The 21,226-nt window shown below is 38.8% G+C and overlaps 1 protein-coding gene across 1 annotated transcript in view; it reads right to left on the minus strand.

Annotated features, from left to right (window-relative positions):
* OLFML2A (olfactomedin like 2A) overlaps positions 1-21,226 on the minus strand; it is a 106,115-nt gene that overhangs the window by 56,257 nt on the left and 28,632 nt on the right. Inside the window, exon 2 of the mRNA XM_063432305.1 lies at positions 1,652-1,915. Coding sequence (XP_063288375.1) covers positions 1,652-1,915 — 264 coding nt within the window. The remainder of the gene's footprint in view (positions 1-1,651; positions 1,916-21,226) is intronic.

Below are 21,226 nucleotides of genomic sequence, written 5' to 3' on the forward strand. Positions count from 1 at the left end.
CACTATGGACGCACTCCAGCCCTCTCTGCAACCTTCCAGGTCTGCTACCTGCAAGAACCAACACGACGTCCTTACATCTGACCGATATGTATATGTTGTCTCTCCTGCTCTTATCATGCTAATGTTTATTTAGTTAATACATACTTTAAAACTCGCAGATACTACCGCTAGTACACTAAGCTGAACATGCCTTCATTTACTACATAGCAACAGTGCGAATTTTGAGGTGAGGTCCACAGTTACTACTGTGTGCACAGCATGCTGGAGACTCCCCATTTTATGTTGAGGTCATATTAGCTCAGCCTTGTTCAGTTTGTGATTTTTGACCATATAGGTCCCGCAGTTTGATGTACCGGGGCCTGTACCCAGTGGCACACTGTTTCCACTGCATGCATGCATTCATGTTTAGCTAGCCTGCCCACACACACAGCCACTAATACACACGTCCTCTTAGCCTGATGTCAATAGTCCGCATAACCACATGAAAAGCCTCCGGATTATACACAGTAGCTCTAATAAGCGAAGCTAGCACGTTGTGGCTAAACGGTCAGTCCACATCACATGTACGCCATTTCTAGCCCATGCAACCACACTAGCCTGTTCCTGTTCCTAGCATGTTATAACCACTTTTGCAAGCAGCTAATCATTTATTGTGCAAGCGTGTTCCTCCTATTTTAGTTCAATTACGCAAAAAGGAAATACTGAACCTGCACATTTATTTTGTACAAAGATTGCGCACCTAATTCCTCACAACTTGTTAATGTTAAGCGACTTCAATTGCATATAGACTAAACCTGTTTACAAATGCGACATTAAACCATAATATATAAAAAAGAGGTATTAATACTAAGGAAATGTTAGATGCCATTGTTATTGAACCCTATACTGTATTCGAATTGCAAATTTCCCTTTCTCTATTCTGTACCCCATCTAATATGCCTCAATAAAATACAGATTGACAAAAAAAAATATTTCAACACACCACCACTTATTGGCGAGTGAAAATCTTACCAATCTTACCAAGTATCAATTCACCTCTAGACTCTCAGGGCTTGCTGGTGTGACTTGTAGCATTGAACTGCAAGTCAATAACCAATAACTCTTCAGAAATGTGAAACAAAAGAATCTTGATTGTTTAATATTGGCTATAAGCATGCCATTTTTCACCAAACCACTAATTGAAACAATACTGTTAAAAGGTATCTGAACCGTGAGATTGTGATTATTTTGTCATTACTATAATTGACAGCAGTTAGAATGTCAGTAATTATCAAAATGGTATATTGTTATATACTCCTTAATTAGCAATTCTGCACTTTAGGAATTTAAATTAAATATAATTAGTGGAAATTGTTGGACTACAGTTAACATATTCCTCAGACATAATGTAGCCAACAAAAAAACAGAGAATTCCAACAACCTGTGAGCTGCAGTTTATCACCATAGACTTAAATGCTTTGATAGAGCACTTCTTCACAAGTAACTAAATATAGGGAATTTGTCATTGATGTTATATAGTTCTTCTCATCCCTTCGTCAATGATCAAATTAGCAAAACTTGTAATGGTTAGCTGAAATGTAAATCGTTTATAGCTTTAACATCAACCATCTACAGGCCTAAAAGTTAATCAAGGAATTATTTAAAATGTTACCTTAAACAACTCAGGAGCTTGTTTTCTCATCTTTTCCATCTTCCACTCGTTTTCACATGGGTTTAGAGAAGATGGTGGTGCAGTGCAGGAGCACTTACAATCAGAACCCGAGCTGACCGTTTCTACCGTATAATAATCCTCTACGCGTGTGTTGCCTTCTTTCATTCGAGAACAGGCTTCTTTGTTTAAGGGCCTCATGATGCATTTACAGCGGCAATCAGACCCCTCGGAGGTCATTCGCACATGGTCTGTGTCACCAAACACCTGTAAAATAATAGAAAATAAGATCCTTGTCAAACCCATTCACAAAGTTCATCGCCACCAGTGTGAGCGATATTTTAATTATAATAACCGGCACTGTGTTACTGTAAGGAAGGAAGAAGGATGTAAAAGGATTATAAAACATTTACATTCTGTGCCATTTACCTCAATCAAGCACATAAACCATGTATTATTTGGTAAATGGTTTAGTACATCAAACAAGAAAACAAGTTATGACATGGTTTCTAAATAACTAAAATATGAAAGCAGTATTAAGAACGACAATATGCTTTTCATAATACAGAAAGAAAGAAAGCTAAAAGTAAACTAGAGTCAAAGGATTTTTCAGCCCAGAAGTGCTCTGCAAATAGGCATCGGAATCAGAAGTGCTCTGCAAATGGGCATCTCTCTTGGCTACTTTGCAGGGTAGCAAGCTATCCTATAATGCAAATACCCAGATGAAATAGTCCAAAATGGCTAGGAAATGGTATGTCACCACAAGATCACTCTCTATTAATTCCAATTTCATATTTGCCTCCTTAGCTCCCACGTAAGTTAATATTGACTTATCATCCCTGGGACTTTCAGGAACAAGAGCAATTGTGAAGCAAGTGCATAAGTATATTTAAATGATCATTCCCCTCTAACTTGCTCAAACATGCTATTTGGAAAACAAATAAATAAATCTGCAACGTGTCCAATTTATAGCAACGTGGCTATTTTGGCCAAAGTTTTACAAATCAGGTTTTTATTTGCCAAACAAGTGAATTAGTGAATAATCCCAACATTATTTTCTGATACGCTCTATGAATACAAATAAAGAATTTTTGACAGACTCATATGATAACCTGGTAGATGTTTAAAAAAAATCTACACCATATTTATTTTTCCTAGCAGGAAAAATAGAGATGCATACAGGAAGATCAGACAGGAAATGTTTGTCAGTTCTGTCAACATTCTTGATAACAGTTACAACCTTTGTATTGTCATGAAGGTCTCTATTTAGTCAAAACATGGTGGTGGGTCTCAACATACTGTTGCAGATCTTCCAAATACCATGGGTTAAGTGGGACCATCCTGAATTCAGTGTCTTTTCCATGTTTGTTCCTTGTTGTCTCGCATACCGGAACAACAGAGAAAATCCTCAAATAAACATACCACAAGTGTATCATGGGGACCGGAGTAACCGCAGGACACTAAGCTCATGCTCCGAACACTTCATAAGCACTGCTGCCCTGAGCAATAGGGCAGGCCAGAGTGGCTGTTATTCCAGCCTGGCATGCATGCCATTTAAGCATAGCAGTCAATTTTATGGATGGGCCTGCCCTTTTAACTAGAAGTCCCATCTACTGTACCATACCCGTCTGGTCCACCCACCTGCCTATCTTACCATCCATACTTATCTTTGTCCAGAGGTATGCAGCTGTGTAATTAGTTTTTCAGAGTGCTTTACATAATTGATAACTCATTTATATGCTCTGACATTATGAGCGATTCCTTGAGGTCTTCTATGAGAACTACCAATGGAGTGAAATGCATACTTTTAAGATGAGCTACATGGTCATGTAAATATTACTCATATTTGTGATTCTGAAATTGTTGTAATAAAAGAGCTAAAGGGACACTTAAAGCACCATAACCATTAAAGTTATTGTAGTGTTTATGGCACAAGAAAGCTATGAGTGCAGATCCTCGGTTCTTTATCAAATAATTTTCATGAGGTATGATTAAAGCTGGTGCACACCAAGCATGCTAAGGCTTTCCCCTCTGCTTGGAAGAAGATAATATATAGTATGATTTAAAATATATTTATTGCCATTTAAAATAAACGTTTGGCCCTCGACAAAGGTGCATCTAGCACCGAAACGGGCTCACTAGCTTTTCTTTCCTTTTTCTCATTTTCACTTTGCACTATGCACATTTGAGTTTGTAGATTACTGTATATAATATAGTATTAGTGTCAGTTGGGTTGCTGCTCTGTAAGGGTGACGGTTCTTTGGTATTGGTATTGACTTAGCACAGCAACAGAGGTGTTATGCTCCATTGCAGGTATTCACTTCCTGTCCTGTGCTGGTAGTAGGCTGTTGCTTGCCTTGGAACAGCCAAGCTATTAGCCTGCTATCACTATTTATAGTCTCCTTTCGGTCATAGTAACCTTTTGTCTACCTTTTTGGTAAGGGTGTACAAGTGGAGATAGATACTGCACTAATACCTTGTTACCTTGGCTATATGATTATTTCCTGCAATAAAATAACCAGTAACGACCATCATCGCTGTTCTGCGGGGGGGGGGGGGGGAGGGGGTCTTTGGTATTGGTAAGTTGCTGATTTAGCACAGCAACTAAGGTATTATGTTCTATTGCAGGTATTCATTTTCTGTCCTGTGCTGGTAGTAGGCTGTTGTTTTCCTTAGAACAGCGTTTACCTGTCACTATTCATACTTTCCTTTGGGTCATAGTAGTCTTTTATTTACCTTGTAACAAAGATGTACACGTAGAGATCCATACAGCACTAGTACCTTGTTGCCTCTGGCCATATGATTATACCTGCAATATGAGAACCAGTTTCCACCATTACCACTGTTCTCTGAGATTCCTTCCCCCTTATCTGCTATCTCTTATTTTGTCTATTTCAGTTAGTGTATCTGAGGGAACAACTCAATAAAGACTGATTAGATAAACATTTACTGATTTTAGTCTTAGCCCTCCCTTAGCTACCCCTGTACACTATTTGATACTTTATTTTATGCTATATACAACATTTACGTTTTTGGAACCTAGTGTTCCACCATTTTGTAGTTGTCTAATCTACAGGGTTCGTGCCCAGAATAGACTGGTACTATCCTCTCTGATTCTTTTTCACCACACCTGCTGGTCGAGTGAAAAAGCTGTTTGGAATTTATATAACGCCAACTTTATTCCGTAGCGCTCTACAATATTATAAAGAGTGAAGATTTAACAATAAATAAGACAATTACAACTTTGTGCAGGTACAATAGATTGATGAGGGCCCTGCTCAGATGAGCTTCTAATTGTTAAATCTCTTAATGTCAACAACAGGTTATTAAATGAACTGCACCCATTGCCCCTTGTATCTGTGTGTCTGACAGTATGTATCTGTGTGTAAGAATGCCTGTATGTGTCAGAATATCTGTATGTGTCAGTATTTCTGTCAGTGTATGTGTGCAGGGCCGGCCTCAAGGGTGTGCGAGCTGTGCGGCCGCACAGGGCGCCATGGAGCAGGGTGCGCTGTGCGGCCGCACAGCCAAGCGGAATAAAAAAAAAATGGTGGTGGGGCGGAGCTTCCCGTGTGGCAGGGCGGAGCTTCCTGTGCGGCGGGGGCGGAGCTAAAAGTGCCGGATAAGTGCTGCAGGGGAAGCAGGAAGGAGTCCCTGCTTCCCTCAACAAACAGTCTCCAGGAGCTGCACTGCCTCCACAATGAACAGAGGTAACTATGTGATTGTGACTGTCTGCCTGTGTGTGTGTGTCTGACTATCTGCCTGTGTGTGTCTGTGACTGTGTGTGTGTATGACTGTCTGCGTGTGTGTGTTTATTTTATGACTCTGCCTGTGTGTGTGTGACTGTCCGTGTGTATGACTGTCTGCCTGTGTGTGTGTGCGTGACTGCCTGTGTGTGTGTGTGCGCGTGACTGTCTGCCTGTGTGTGTGTGACTGTCTGCCTGTGTGTGACTGTCTGCGTGTATGACTGTCTGCCTGTGTGTGTGTGTGTGTGTGTGACTGTCTGCCTGTGTGTGTGACTGTCTGCCTGTGTGTGTGACTGTCTGCATGTGTGTGTGTGGGTTTCTGCGTGTGTGTGGGTTTCTGTCTGCCTTTGTGTGTGTGTGTGTGGTCTGCATGTAAGTATGTGTGTGTAAGACTGTGTGTGTGTGTGTGTGTGTGTGTGTAAAACTGTATGTGTGTGTGGCTGTCTGCCTGTAATTGTGTGTGAGTGTTTATCTACCTGTAAATCTGTGTTACTGACTTTACCTGTGTGTTTCTGCCTGATCCTGTGTATGTGACTATCTGCCTGCGACTATGTGCATGTGGTGGATTTGATAGTGTATATGTATAACTGTGTGCATCTGACTGTGGGAATGTGTGCACATAACTCTGCAAAAATATACACCTGCATTCACACACAGGCCTAAATGCATATTTTTAACTGAATTAAATAACCATCACACACAGCCAATAAACCCAGCACAAATATCACATACAACCAATACACGCATATCACACACTGTTAATACTAGGGATCGACTGATATTGATTTTTTTAGAGCCGATACCGATACATATAAACTGTGAACTTTCAGTGACGATTTTTCGCACAGGGCGCCTAAAGACCTAAGGCCGGCCCTGTATGTGTGTCTCTGTGTGTGTCAGTATGTCTGTCAGTGTATGTGCCTGTGTATGTGTTTCCGTTTGTCAGTGTGTGTGTCAGTATGTCTGTATATATGCCTGTGTGTATGTGTGTCAGTATATCTGTTAGCGTGTGTCAGTATGTGTCAGTGTATGTGTCTGTGTATCTGTATGTGTCTGTGTACTTGTATGTTGTCAGTGTGTGTATATAATCAATGTGTGTACCTGTGCGTCTGAGCACCAACATTAAATACAAATACACCAATCCATTCAAACTTCAACATGACTTACAAACACACTCCTGCATTGAAACGTCAATACTACATACAAACACACCTCTCAGTTAAACACCAAAATTATATATAAAAAAAAAACCTGCATTAAAAAACCAACACTACACATAAATGCACACTTGCATTTAAACTTCAACACCACATACAAATTCACACAAACATACTCCATACAAACACATGCTTATATACAGTGCTAAATACAACCATGCAAACCTGGTAAATTGGTAGAGCCCCAGCTGTCAAAGCATTGTTGGAGTTGCACGACAGAGAGTGTTCTACCTTTTGTCCAACCTTGCAATTGGGGGGCCCAATAAGATGTATTTCTACTTTAGTTCCCCCACTGTGTTGGGATGGATGCCGCGATTGCATGCCAAGAAATGTGGGGGGGGGCAGGTATAGTCCAGCGGGCCAAAGAAATGCTTGCCCAGGGTCCAGTCATTATTAGAGATGGCCCTGACCTCTTATGACCCCTATATCTTTACCACCTTACAGCCATGTATGGGAAATTGCATCTTGTCTTCAAGAGATCTAACCATTCTGCCATATGGGGCTAGGAAATAAGAGGCCCTGGACAAAATTTGGTAGACAATGACACAAAAGGGGGGCGGTCCCTATGTAGTCTAATATTTGACATTTAGCATATTTCGTATGCTATAAAAACACAGTCACCTCCATCAAGAGAATATAAAACTTTTCCCCCTGCATTCCCAGTATTTATTATCTAAACCCAGAGAAATGGCTTCTAGGGTCTACAGACCACGTAGCTCTAAAACACAGGTTTACACATCTGTTAAACGTGTGTTTAACCTTATCTGAGGCAAACTTCCTGAATATCACTTGACAGAGCAAACAGGCAATCTGCCTCCAAGGCCCAGTCTAGGTGTCCCATTTTTATGTAATTTTATTTTTGCATTCCTACACCCAAGAGTAGATCAAAGTAAATGTGAGATCCTTTAGCACAATTTTCACCCTATTACTTTTACCCAGAGATGCTTGCAGAATGCACTGTCCTCAACCCTCTGAAACGGTTCTTTTAAATACCAAGGTGATTCAACCTGCTGCCTTATACATAAGTAAGCACTTACATCATGTGGCACCAGAGGACTCCCTCACCTACTGACATCTACTTGCCGAACTAGATATCCACAGAGGTGAGACTGACTATCCCAATGCACTCCCAAATATTGCTGCAACCTCTTTACCTAGACCTTATACCCAACCATTCCTAAAGGTATTCTCCTGCACCTCTGGTTTGTGACTCACACATAACAATCTAGAAGACAAAGAATAACTCCATATCAATTTCAATGCAGCTTTTTCCACTACAGGGCTTCTGAAATACTGTTTCCTAACTCCCACCAATAGTGATGATGCGTTTGTGCTTGAAACTTTCATTAAGGCTTTTCACTATGACCTGCTTCACAATTAGGCAAGTATTCAAGGTCACTTCAGCCCATACACTAGTGAATCAGCATTGCTCTGCAAATTGGCATCCCTCTTGGCTTCTTTGCAGGGTATCATGCTATCTTTCTATGCAAGTACCCCGATGACATATGTGGGTTAGGGTTAGGGTTATGTGGCTAGGTATTGGCATGTCCCCACACAGGTCCCATCCCCACTCATTCCAATTTCATCCTTGCCTCATCGGTTCCCACTTAAGTTAATATTGACTCATCGTCCCTAAGACTTTCAGGAACAAGAGCAATTGTGAAGAAAGTTTAAATAAAATTTGAACACGTGAGCAAAGATTTTCACTACTTCTTGTTCACATATGCCAAACATATCTTGTTGAATTTACTTGTATGTATTGTACCATCAAATTGTGCAGTGCTTTTGAATATATTGGTGCTTGCTTCTTAAATAATAACAACATTGTCAATGTTTCAAATTTATATACAGATCTGCTTGTTATTTGAAAGACAAATAAATCAATTTGCAACATGGTCAATTAATAGCAATTTGACTATTTTTGCCCAAGTTTTACAAGTCAGTTTTCAATTTGCCAAACAAGTGAATTGGTGAATAATCTTAACAGAGTTTACTTATACGCTATACAAAATAAATCATCCGAAACAAAAATGTGATATTTTTTCTTTAAATTTTGTTTTAACAGCTAACATAGAAAACTGTCTCAATGGTAAAATCGCTTTCAATATTCCTTTATCTTACAGAGCCTAAAAAAACAGGTTATTACATGCTCCAGGGGTAGACAAATATTAGTTTGTAATAGAAAGTTTTTTTTTCTGTAGATGGAATGCATTCTAATACACAATGAAAACCAATACTGCAAAACACAATGTACAAACTATTTTATAAGGTTGTATTCTTACTATATCCCTGAATTCACAAGATAGGTAAGTGCAAACTCAGATGCACCAGAGCATGTCTAGCCATGACCACATTCCTCTTGATATATGCATCATTTAGCAATGGTGTCCTTCTGATTTAAATAGAGTCCCAAATAAGTAAGTAGATATGGAGGTGTAGGATAAACACAACTCTTTGGAACTAGTTCTGGCTCTGCTAGAAAGAATATATATAACACGAGGTCCCATAAAGCAATTTGGCTTGCTGAAATGTTGAAAGGTGCCCTCCATTTTTTTTTTTTTTTTTTTTTTACAAAAGTGTTGTTTTCAATAGAAATTAGCATTTTATTAGCCTTGTTCCACCCCTGACCTTCATACAGACAGCAGGTCCAGTTACTTCCTGGTTTGATTAGTTCAGTAGAGCTAAACTCAAGAGGCAGGCAATTGCTCCTGCCTTGCAAAGAATTCTCATACAGCTGCACTGGAAAGGTTACCAGAGAACTGTTGTGCTCTTTCCATATATATTCTATATACCCTTCTAAACACCTTTAACAAGTCAACAAATGTTTTTCCCTTCCTGTTATTAATTGTATATATTTTATAATTGTATAGGTCTAGATACTTGTGAGTTGAGTTTCTTGTGACTTGTGTATTAGCAACAGAGCCACAGCCTGACAATTCTGACTTGGGCCTCGATGCAATGGTGCAATTCAGATGCTGCTGGAACTTATTGAAGTGGGGAACAGTAATAGGTTCAACATTTGTTTTTGAATACTGTGGCCTGCAATGCTCTGCTGTACTGATTAAAAATATAATCGCATGTCTTTACTAAAATTGAAAGCACTAGTTGAGTTGTTCCAACACCATATTTAATTCCTATGTCTTAGCCATAGTGATAGTTTGTATGCTAGTACAAAAGTGTTTCTACACTATTAAGCTTTAACCCCTTCAGGACGGAGTCAATAGTGCACGTTCTGATCAAAACAAAACGTAAACAAAAACTGGAATTTGCGCTATATGTCTCTTCAACCGTAGTTCCCCTCTTTCAAATTATATGCACCCACACTTATTATATATCATTTTGTTCAGGAGAAACAGGGCTTTAATCTATCATTCACTATTCATATATGGAACATAATTTATTATGAACAAAATTGAAAAAAATGTGAGAAAATAAGATTTTTTTTTAAATTAGCATTTCCGTCTGACATTTTAACTGTGAATGTCATAATACTGTTAGGTTTTACTGCAAATAAATGCACATATTTGTAATCAGCGATGTCTCACGAGTACAACAGTATCCCCCATTAACAGGTTTTATGTTGTTTTGGAAAGTTACAGGGTCAAATATAGAACATTCCATTTTTAAATTGAAATTTTCCAGATTAGTAATGTTACCTTTGAGACGGTGTGGTAGCCAGGAATGAGAATTACCTCCATAATGGCATAGCATTTGAAAAAGTAGACAAGCCAAGGTATTGAAAGTGGGGTATGTTTAGTCTTTTTTAGTAGCCACTTAGTCACAAACACTGGCCAAAGTTAGCGTTCATATTTGTTTTTGTGTGAAAAAAGCAAAAAACTAATATTTGGCCAGTGTTTGTGACTAAGTGGCTACTAAGAAAGACTGGACATACCCCACTTGCAATACCTCGGGTTGTCTACTTTTGCAAATGGTATGCCATCATGGGGGTAATTCTCATTCCTGGGCTACCATACGCTCTCAAAGGCAACATAACCAATCTAGCAAATTTCAATGTGAAAAAAATGAAATGCAAGCCTTATATGTGACTCTCTAACTTTCCAAAACACCATAAAACCTGTACATGGGGGGTACTGTTATTCTCGGGAGACTTCACTAAACACAAATATTAGTGTTTTAAAACAGTAAAACATATTACAACAATAATATAGACCATAAAAGTGCAGTTCGCTTGTAAAAAATGTGAAAAAAGTCACTTTTACTTAAAATATCATCGTTGTAATACAATTTACCAGTTTGAAACACTAATATTTGAGTTCAGCGAAGTCTCCCGAGTAAAACAGTACCCCCTATGTACAGGTTTTATGTTGTCTTGGAGAGTTACAGGGTCAAATATAGTGCTTGCGAATTAAATTCTCTGCACTTTCTCCCTGTGTTGTCAGGCATGTCAATCAAATTTTAATTAATCAAATCACATAATTACGTTAAAAGATTATTTAAATATACACGTAGAATTTTAATATATATGCATTTAAAGGTATTTAAATTCTACGTGTATACTAATGTAATTTTTTATGTAATTATATGTATTTATCTATATATATATATATATTTGCGGTTATTTGTATTTTATATATAGATAGATATATATAGAATGTCATTCTAAGTGTATTTTGTTACCGATATATATATATTAATAACAAAATACAGTTAGAATGAAATTACATATGCATATATAATTTATATTAAATTTTGTTTCAATATTTTATTTATTTATTTTATTATTTTATTTATTTATTATTTTAATTATACGTATTTATATATAATATATATATGTACATCTATTATATATATAATATATATACATATTATATATATGTAACGTCATTCTAAGTGTATTTTAATATTAATATATATACTTATATTAATATTAAAATACACTTTGCATGACGTTACATATATAATATGTATATATATTATATATATAATATATATACATATTATATATATATAAAATTATATTTATTTTATTTTTACACATGTCTAATTTTTTTTTTTTACACCTCCTACCAGCAGGGGGACTGTCTGATATTTCAAACAGTCCCCCTGCTGGCAGATCCATAGCCAGCTATAGGGGGCCATGTGATCGCTCTTTGAGAGCGATCACATGGCCCCCGGGGGCCTCATTTGCCGGAAGGGGGCTGCCTGGGCTGTCAGGCAGTCCCCCAGAAGAGGATCGTGGCGGAGGTAAGTAAATCATACCTCCTGGGGCTGCAAGCCGTTACGGCGTACCATGCCGTCGCAACGGCTTTAAAGCCCATTTAATGCGTGACGGCATGGTACGTCGTAACGGCGGGAAGGGGTTAAAGGGATACTATAGTCACCAAAACAACTAGAGCTTAATGTAGTTGTTCTGGTGAGTATAGTATGTCCCTACAAACATTTCAATGTAAACACTGGTATTCAGACTGCTACTAGAGGTGCCTCATGGATCAGTGTCTCCATGCTCTGCATGGAGATGCTAAACTTTCCCCATAAAGATGCATTGATTTAATTCATCTCTGAGGATATGCATGATAGCCTCCCATTGCTTTCCTATGGGGAATACACGTTTGTATTCCTAACCCTATAGCGCTCCTTTAACGATATTACATATAATTATATATTTGTTACATATTAAAGGTACAGCAGAAATATATTTCCTAAAAATTTAAATGCCAAGAAATACATTACAAATGATAACAGATGTATTCTTTATAAATTAGCACAATATTACAAAACAAAGGGAAAATGCAACAAAACAGATGTCATGGCATGTTAACCATAACCTTAGACTCGAGTCTTTTAAATAACTGTGCCTTCCTTTCCTTTCCAGTAGTGCGCCTCTTGCAAAGAAAGCTCTCTTGGCAAACTTACTGCCTCTTTTGGATTCCACTACCACCTGTACGCTGATGACACTCAGATATAACTCTCCTCCCCGGACCTCTCCCCTGCCGTCTTGCAACGTGACACTGCTTGCCTTTTTTCCATCTCCGACTGGATGTCCTCACGCTTCCTGAAACTCAATCTCTCTAAAACTGAACTCCTTGTCTTTCCTCCTCCTAATACCGATCCTCCTCTCTCACTCTCCCTTCAAGTCAGTGATATCCACATAAGTCCATCCTTGCAAGCACGCTGTCTTGGCGTCATACTTGACTCTGGTCTCACCTTTGAGTCTCACATCCAGTTTGTTGCCATGTCCTGTAGGTTCCAACTCAAAAACATAGCCCGCATCCGCCCCTTTCTTACGCAAGATGCTACCAAGGAGCTTGTCCATGCTCTAGTAATTTCCCGCATGGATTACTGTAACCCTCTCCTGATCGGTCTCCCCAAAAGCCGTATTGCCCCGCTACAGTCTGTAATGAATGCTGCAGCTAGACTGATTTTCCTCTCTAGTCGGTCCTCACACCTCACCCCTCTGCCAGTCCTTACATTGGCTCCCTGTATGCTATAGGAGTCAATTCAAAGTGCTAACCCATACATTTAAAGCACTGAACAATTCTAGCCCCTCTTATTTCTCTTCACTGATCCATAGGTATGCCCCTCCTCGTTCCCTCCGCTCTGCCTGTGACCACCTCCTGACCGCTGCTTGCACCCATACGGCCAGCTCACACTTGCAGGACCTCTCGTGGGCGGCTCCTTTCCTGTGGAATAGCCTGCCTACCGCCATCAGACTCTCCCCTAGTTTTCAATCATTTAAGAAGGGCCTTAAAACCCATCTCTTCAGGAAAGCTTATGGCCTCGCAGAGTAACCTCTACCTTACATACCTAGCCCACTTTCAATTTGTCAAAATGTTAAAAGATCCTTCTATTTTCAGGGGAAATGCCTGCCTCCACCTTAACAGAACTCATTTAGGTTGCAACTGCCTGCTTGTATTTTGAGGTAGTCCATCTCATATTGCAGTCTCCTGCAAAAATGGGGTGATGGGATATCAGCACATTTGTCCTTCTGTTAAAGAAACACGCCAAGTACCAGAGTCATTGCAGCTCACTGTAGTGAGTATGGTTCCAGGAGTGGCCTTAAACCCCTCATTGTAAGGAACCAAACAACTTTTTAATGATTTAACGTATTACCTGGGGTCTGCCAGGTATCGCTCCCCATCTCCACTACCATTGTTGAAAGCTAACTTTTATTAAGTCTTCTAAACTCTTAGATTGTAAGCTTGCTTGAGCTCTTTTCACCCCGTCTCTGTCAATACTAACCACTGACTGACCTGCACTGAAGGGCTTAGATCATGGGACGTAATAGAAGTTCCTTCTTAGGAACTACAGGCTCTCTTGTGATGGTACTGGAGCGCAGATGATCCCAGGTATGAAGTCAAACTGTTCAAAACTGGTTTGAATCATTACAATGTGGTGTGCTAAGAATGCTTTAACCATACCTGGCTAACAGTAGATAATCCCTTTCCACCCTGAAGTGAATCCCTCCTTGTGGGACACTCCAGCAGACCCAGTTTGATCCTTTTCGGGTCAACTTGGGAATGTCCGGAACTATGCTAACGTGGTTCTGTTTGTCGAGAAAACCCGTTGGCATTGCCATTCTGCTTACTGGGTCGATAGTGGTTTGTAAAATTGTGGTGGATTAAATACCTGTTTGTGTTCCTCACCCTATAGTGTTCCTTTAATGTATACAAAATGACAAATTAGTATAATATACAAGGTAACTATGACCTTTTTTTGAAGGCCTTCTAGATATATTTTACTTGAGAATGGGATTCAACTGGTATGGGAGTCCCAGAGTTCAAAGATTTCTGTATAATCTGAGATGCTTGTACTATACAGTCTGTTAAATGGCTGTTTAAATTCACGTTGGTATTGCCTAAGTATAGCATATTCTCTGTTATATGTAATAAGCATATATCATACATCACATTGTAGTTACAGCAATGTAGCATGAGAGAAGTCTAAGAATTCATTGCTTTGGAAGTTGGGTTATGAGCTCCAGATTCTTTTATCCATTAATTATATTCAGGTGCACATATGTCATGGTTATTTGTCAGTAAGGCTAAACTTGGCACCCCATGTGTTTTTGAACAGGATTTTCCTTTGGACTCTTTGAACATCAAACTACATCAAATATAGTTCTGAACATGTGAGATGCCAAAGGACATATAACTCCGTCACTGCATGGAATCAAACTGATGATGATCAAGTTGATGATTTCCAACCTTTGAAGTCAGTGTGGAACACATGGTTAATTATGCAGTCCACCAAAGCAACTCTGGCTGTAAACATGTGTCTAGCCATCAAAGTTATTTAGCATATATTCTAAAGAGTGGTATGGAAAGGGATGCAAGTAGTACAAAATATCAACATTATAGCTAGATTGTGGAGGAACAGCATTTATATGTTATTGCCTTTGTTCTGCTGTTTAGGATTTGTTTATACCAATCTGATTATTTTCAAGTGCCTGTGGCATTAAACCAGTTCAGCTGGGGACCATTTTTATCACTACCACTTGACATGCATTGGATATTTAAAATATAGCAAGCAGACGTCAGATATGGATGCTATTTTAAAAGCCATGAAGGGGAAATCCTACTTTGTTGGGTTTTTTTTTTTTTTAGCAAGAATTAATGTTGTCTAATAGTTCTAAAGAGTTCTAAATTGTAATTGGCAGTTTTTTTTCCATACAGACACAAACAAATTATGATGGCATTAAAGAAAAATGTCATTTTGCAGAACTAGCAGCTGTCAGGAGCAGACACCATATCTCCAAGCTCTGAGTACCGGACCGGCAAAATAGCCTTAATCCTGCGAGAAATACACGTTACAGGCATAGAAATACTGAAACCAGCCAAACTGTCCACACTCATCAGGAGCTCAGAATAATCCACCAGGTAGATCATAGAAAGTGCATACTTTATTTTATATATGTAGTTTTAACATGTGATAAACATGTGATAAAAATATGTGCAGATCTCATAAGTGACAGGCAATCCAAAATCTTCGAGCACATGTCAATTGAAGCAAACTTTTTCTCCCTCAGGGGAGTCCAAGGTACACAAAATATGCAATAGTACAAAAATACAAAAAGGAAAAACCTGCACCTGCCAGAAGAGGGGAAAAGCAAAGATATGCATGCATTTCATACCTGTTCTGATGCTGGTTTTGGTGATTTCTACGTAGGGGATTAATCCATCACCAATATTAGGATCTGGGATAATTTAATATTGTAAGTGTCGACATTGTCTTACACGTTTAATTTCTCTGTGGAACTGGAGTTGCTGCAACAAGGAACCAAAGAGTTTTTTTTTTTCCTGTAATTTAGCTGGTTTTATCCGATGGATACCTTTCCTGTATACCGCAAGTACTAAAATCTGGCGCCGAGGACTTTGGGCCTACCGCCCGCAGACCAACTATGATCTCTGGAGAGAGGACAGCTCTGCATTTGCCTTCCCGTTTCAGTGAACGTCTCCAGCCCCAATAGCTACTACCATGGACCGCAAGTCGTAGAAACCGTCTCAAACATCAATGGGTCATAACCATGAGTCAAATGTTAGCATCTACTTACAGAGCTCAGGAGATAAATCATGGCCAAACTTGACACATGACCCGCCTGCAAAGGAGCCTCCTATGGTAGAAGCATCTACTATGACGCGGGCCGAGATGCCAGTCACCAAACAGGACATCCACAACTTGCTGTCTCATTTCCAAGTCATGTTCCTTATGCTTCTTTCCATGCCCCCTCAAACATCATAGCCTCCCTCTCCATTGTCCAATACAATTCTTCTCAGAGAAACTTCTGACTGGACCAATTCATGTCTCAAGGAAGAAGGGTATTTCAACAATGACGGGAGGCAGGATGATCACACAGAGGGAGGGGAGAGCAAGGAAAGGCACGCTACCTGCAAGGGAGAAGATCTCTAAATCTGTCTCCAATGTGCTGTGGATATATGTAATTTTTTGCACACAACTGAAGCTCAGAACTCGTGTATTGGGGTTGTAACTAGCCCGTGGCACAAAAGTGATTATATCTTTGGATGAGCAGTTTTTCAAGCTGAAATGTTGCACTTGCAAACTTTTACCACAATGACCACTGCAAGGGGCCTAGGTGTTTGGAATAACCCTTTAAAGTGCAAGGCACTATAAAAAAAATATTTGTAATAGTTTGCGTATATAGAAACCTAAATTTTTTATTGAAAATGTATAGGAGTATTGCATTTTTAACGGTGTGAAACAGTTGTTCATCAGAGATCTATTGTACTGCTGTGCAATTAGTTTGTAATCTGGTTCATTATTTTGCTCAGTCTACTAACTAAACAGAATACTATCATTAGAATCTGTATTTAAAAATGTTTAAAACATTCTATTAAGAACATGTGTAAGAAAAGAGAAGGCTTTCTATCTTTCCGTGTCACATATATTTGTGAGAAAATATGCAGTAGCCATCAAATTGGTGTTAGGGTATCTAAATTGCAGTCCCTTAAAGTGAACCTGTTGTGAAAAAAAACAACTTACCTGAAATTGCTCCCATATACATTGAGTATACCATACATCATTAAAATATATGGTGTATTCAAGTAAAATATAAAGATTTAATCACTTTTACTCTATTCTAGTGCCGCTTCATGGGTACCAACCTCCTGGCCATACTCTGCATAGCACACCGAGGCATTGACTGACAGTTGGGAGAAAAATCTATTTCTAAATATATATTTTTCTCCTAACCTAAACTGCTAGCACAATGTAGAAATACAATTGCATGCTCAGTCTAATGAAGCCATGTTTAATCTTTTTTTTTTTTTTTTTAGTTTTCCATTCCTTTTGCACACTGTACCTAAACAATTCTACAAAACTCATCAACCCTCTTGTCACATGCCATTATTTATATTATATATATTAGCTTTTCTTCCTTGTGCTGGACGTTAACATTTGGGTGCAGACATTTTCTTCTCCTCTGCCCATGACGTCTGCGGTTTGCCCTTCTGTGGGATTCTTTTGACTAATTGTTTGTAGATAAATTTGATTGGAAAATGAAACAAAACCTCGCTTAAACTCCACTTACCAAGTTTTGTCAACTTGGCTGCCACAGATAAAGAAACATTGTCCTTTCTTTTCCTTATTTTACCCTTACCTCTTGTGTAATTTTACCCCACTCTCCTTATAATACAAACTCTTTTGAGTACGGCCAACTTGTCCTGTTGCAAGTACTTGTGGCGCTTTATAAGCATAATAACAATAACTAGAAAAGCTAAAATTTCTGGGGAAATTGTGTGAAGTGTTCTTGCCTCCACCAGTAGTCTACAACTGGAGTGGGCGGAGTAACTGTTATTATTTATATAGCACATTTAATTGCAACGTTGTTGCCCAAAGTGCTTCACAGTTACATTAAAACATACATTTATAAAAACATTAGCAGGTGTACAAAAGGCCATGTCTATGACATCACTTGCTGCTGCAGCCTGGCACAGGTCAGAGTATTTTGGCGGTTGCCATCTTCAAACGGTTGTATTTTAGAAACTATACATCCTACATCGAAGAGCTTTATATTGTGAGAATCACAAGACCCAGACCTACATTTTGATGTATAGTATGTCTCTGAAGTATTAAAAATTAAGGCACAACTATAAAAGACTAGCTAGGTGGCACTACACACCCTTTAAACTACACAAAATATACAACTCTACTCAACACACATGTTGGCGGTGTCATCGACCGAATGCCAACACCACACATATTTGGTGGGAATGCTCTTACATACGAGCCTTTTGGCTTCGTATATTTAAGCTAATTAAAATAATCACAGGAACCTCGATACCGCCCTCCCCGGAATACCTGATCCTCCTCCTTCCACCCCCTGGCATTACGAAAAAGGGACTATCCCTCATAATACACCTTCTCACAGCGGCAAATCTATTGATCCCGGCCAAGTGGAAAAACCCGCACCCTCAATCCCTTAGGGAATGGATACATAAGGTGAAAGGAATAAAACAAATGGAAGAACTCACATATGCTATATCCAAGAAATACCAGACGTTCCGCCTCATATGGCTTCCGTGGAATGACTTTCTAAACAAGGAAGGTACCCCAAGATAGGATAGAGACTCACAAAATCGTAAATATATCTATATATATATTTGACAATGTTCTAAGACCCCTCTCCCAGACTCGATCCAGAATATGTCTAGTCTATTTCCCGACCGCGACTATTAGATACCATACCGGTACTTTGGCCATAAACCAGACATAGGCGCTGTAATGCCACTGACGGACAAATTAGTCTACTGATTATTGCCCTTCTGTAATATGCAATTACCATCAGTTTCTATGTAACCATGAAAGTCTATAAATGTATTGAGTTGCTTGCCGCTTCCACACTGTGTAATTTCTGAAGAAATGTTATCTCGATGTACACTGAATTCTACTTGTATATGCTTATTTGAAAACGAATAAAAAACTTTTATTTTAGAAATTGCCCTTCAAATGTGAGCTTTGTAGAGTGCAGTTTCAATGAATGTCAATGGACGACGTGAGTTGCAAACAAATGGTCATATTGTGAAAACTATCAGGACTATGGCTTAGCTGTGGCAGCAGGGATAGCTGAACGTTTTGATATAAGATTTGTATAGGTGGGCCTGAAAATGAGGGAGTGGTGGCAGTTTAGAAATCCTGATTTTTCAGCTTTTGCCAGCTCCCACTCTTGCTTTGAACATTTTGCCATTCATTCCTATGGGACCAATTTCGCCACAAGAACGACGATATTTCGAGAACCATTCGGCGAAACGTTCCACAAAGTAATAGCACACCAATCAGGAACAATCCGCACGTTTCGGTATAATACTGTCTATGTAGTGTAAAAACTGTGGGAGGAGTTAGGGTGGTAAATTTGGCTATAATAAGAATAATAATATATATGTGAGATAACAGTAAGTGGTCTTGCTATGCAAGAACACTTAATAATAATGAAAAGCAAATAATGGAAATGCATTCAGACACAGGGAACTATAGTGAAACAAATTAGATAATGTTTATTTTTGCCAAGAGAGCTTTAATAGCTTTCAGAATGCTACACTAAACCAGCTAATGCTTCCTTTCATTGTAAAAACAAGAAAATCAAAACAAAATCATTGTCTGCGCAAATGTTATATTTTGTCTGTAGCTGTATTTATAATAACATTTTGGCTGTAATTATGATAACAACTCACTAACAATCTCCTGGGTGCTTGGGTTCGGCATGTTGCTGACTGAGTGGATGGGAGGGGCTGGAGATGAGCCAGCTGTCACGGTCCAAATGTCAGAGGAAGATGCAGAGTCCTAAAGAATGAGTTTATGAAATTGGGAAATAAACTGAAGAAAAGGGCCTCCAATGTAGTATTTTCAGAAATATTACTTGTGCCACTCACTACATTAGAGATTAGGAAGGCTCATGCATGGTTGGTAAGTAACACTGCACAATGTGTTATACCTCTTCTTTTTTTGCGAAGTGTCTTTTGCTATTGCTTAATGATATATTTTGCTATATATTTTTTTTCTTTGTTATTTTTCTTTATTTTGTGAATTGTGTGAACTATTTATTTACACTCATGCCGCTTTACCTTATGTAACCATTAATTTGGATAGTGGTTCTATGTTGTGTTGGAAGTTTATTTGTTTGGGGAAAATGCGTGTATATACATCATATATGTTTTTAAATGCGATATCTTATAACTGATATATATATATATTTTTAAAGCCTTAGGAGTGTAGTTGGCATTTACATTTAATTGTTTCTGTATTTGACCAACAGGGGAGTCTTCAAACTATCAACACCCTATTTACATTGTCACTTACTGCACTCAGTGTATATAAAAAATACCCCTTTCTGTCTCATTAGAGATATCTTTGCCAGAAGCTCAAGGAAGCAGGCTGAAAGGTCAGTGTTAGGACCCGCTTAGGGGGGTCTGCCTTGACGTTGGCAGGCGGGCATTCCCTCCAATGGCCATTGGAGCAACTAAATGACCTCCATTTGTCTAAATATACATAGGGATTAAGGAGAAAGCGCAAGTAACATTTTCTTTTCTTTGTTTTTTACTATATATTGGGGCTGATGTGTATTGTAGTCATTGCTGCTGGTCCAGCAGTAATGGGACTAAGCGCAGGACTTCTCTTTTTGTATTTGTATTTACTTTGTATCACACAGCCTGGTTACAATGCTGCTGCCCATCCCATGTGTTCCCTATTAAGGGTTAATAAGTATTGGGGTGTATATAAAAAATACCCCTTTCTGTCTCATTAGAGATATCTTTGCCAGAAGCTCAAGGAAGCAGGCTGAAGGGTCAGTGTTAGGACCCGCTTATGGCTTTATATTACTGCTGTGTTTTTCTTGAAATCCAAATCCTGTTTGTTTTATTAAAAAAGAAAAAGGTTTTGCAGCTTTATGCCTCTAAACTCCATAACTTTGGCTATACTCCCTATGTTCACAAAGCAACTTCCTTATACTTGTATTCTGAGTACATACTCTGCTGAGCCAGGGACAGATCAGTATGAGTTGAGCTGGTAACATCACTAGGCCCCATATCTAATAACTGTCCTCTTATTATTTGTACCATTTCCCCTTAGCATGGCTTTGACATACTATCCAGATAATAAGAGGACATTGATTGGCTATGAAGGTGGGGTTAAGTCAGCAGCTCAGT

This window comes from Pelobates fuscus, chromosome 9, assembly GCF_036172605.1.
Source record: "Pelobates fuscus isolate aPelFus1 chromosome 9, aPelFus1.pri, whole genome shotgun sequence".
Taxonomy (NCBI): Eukaryota; Metazoa; Chordata; class Amphibia; order Anura; family Pelobatidae; genus Pelobates; species Pelobates fuscus.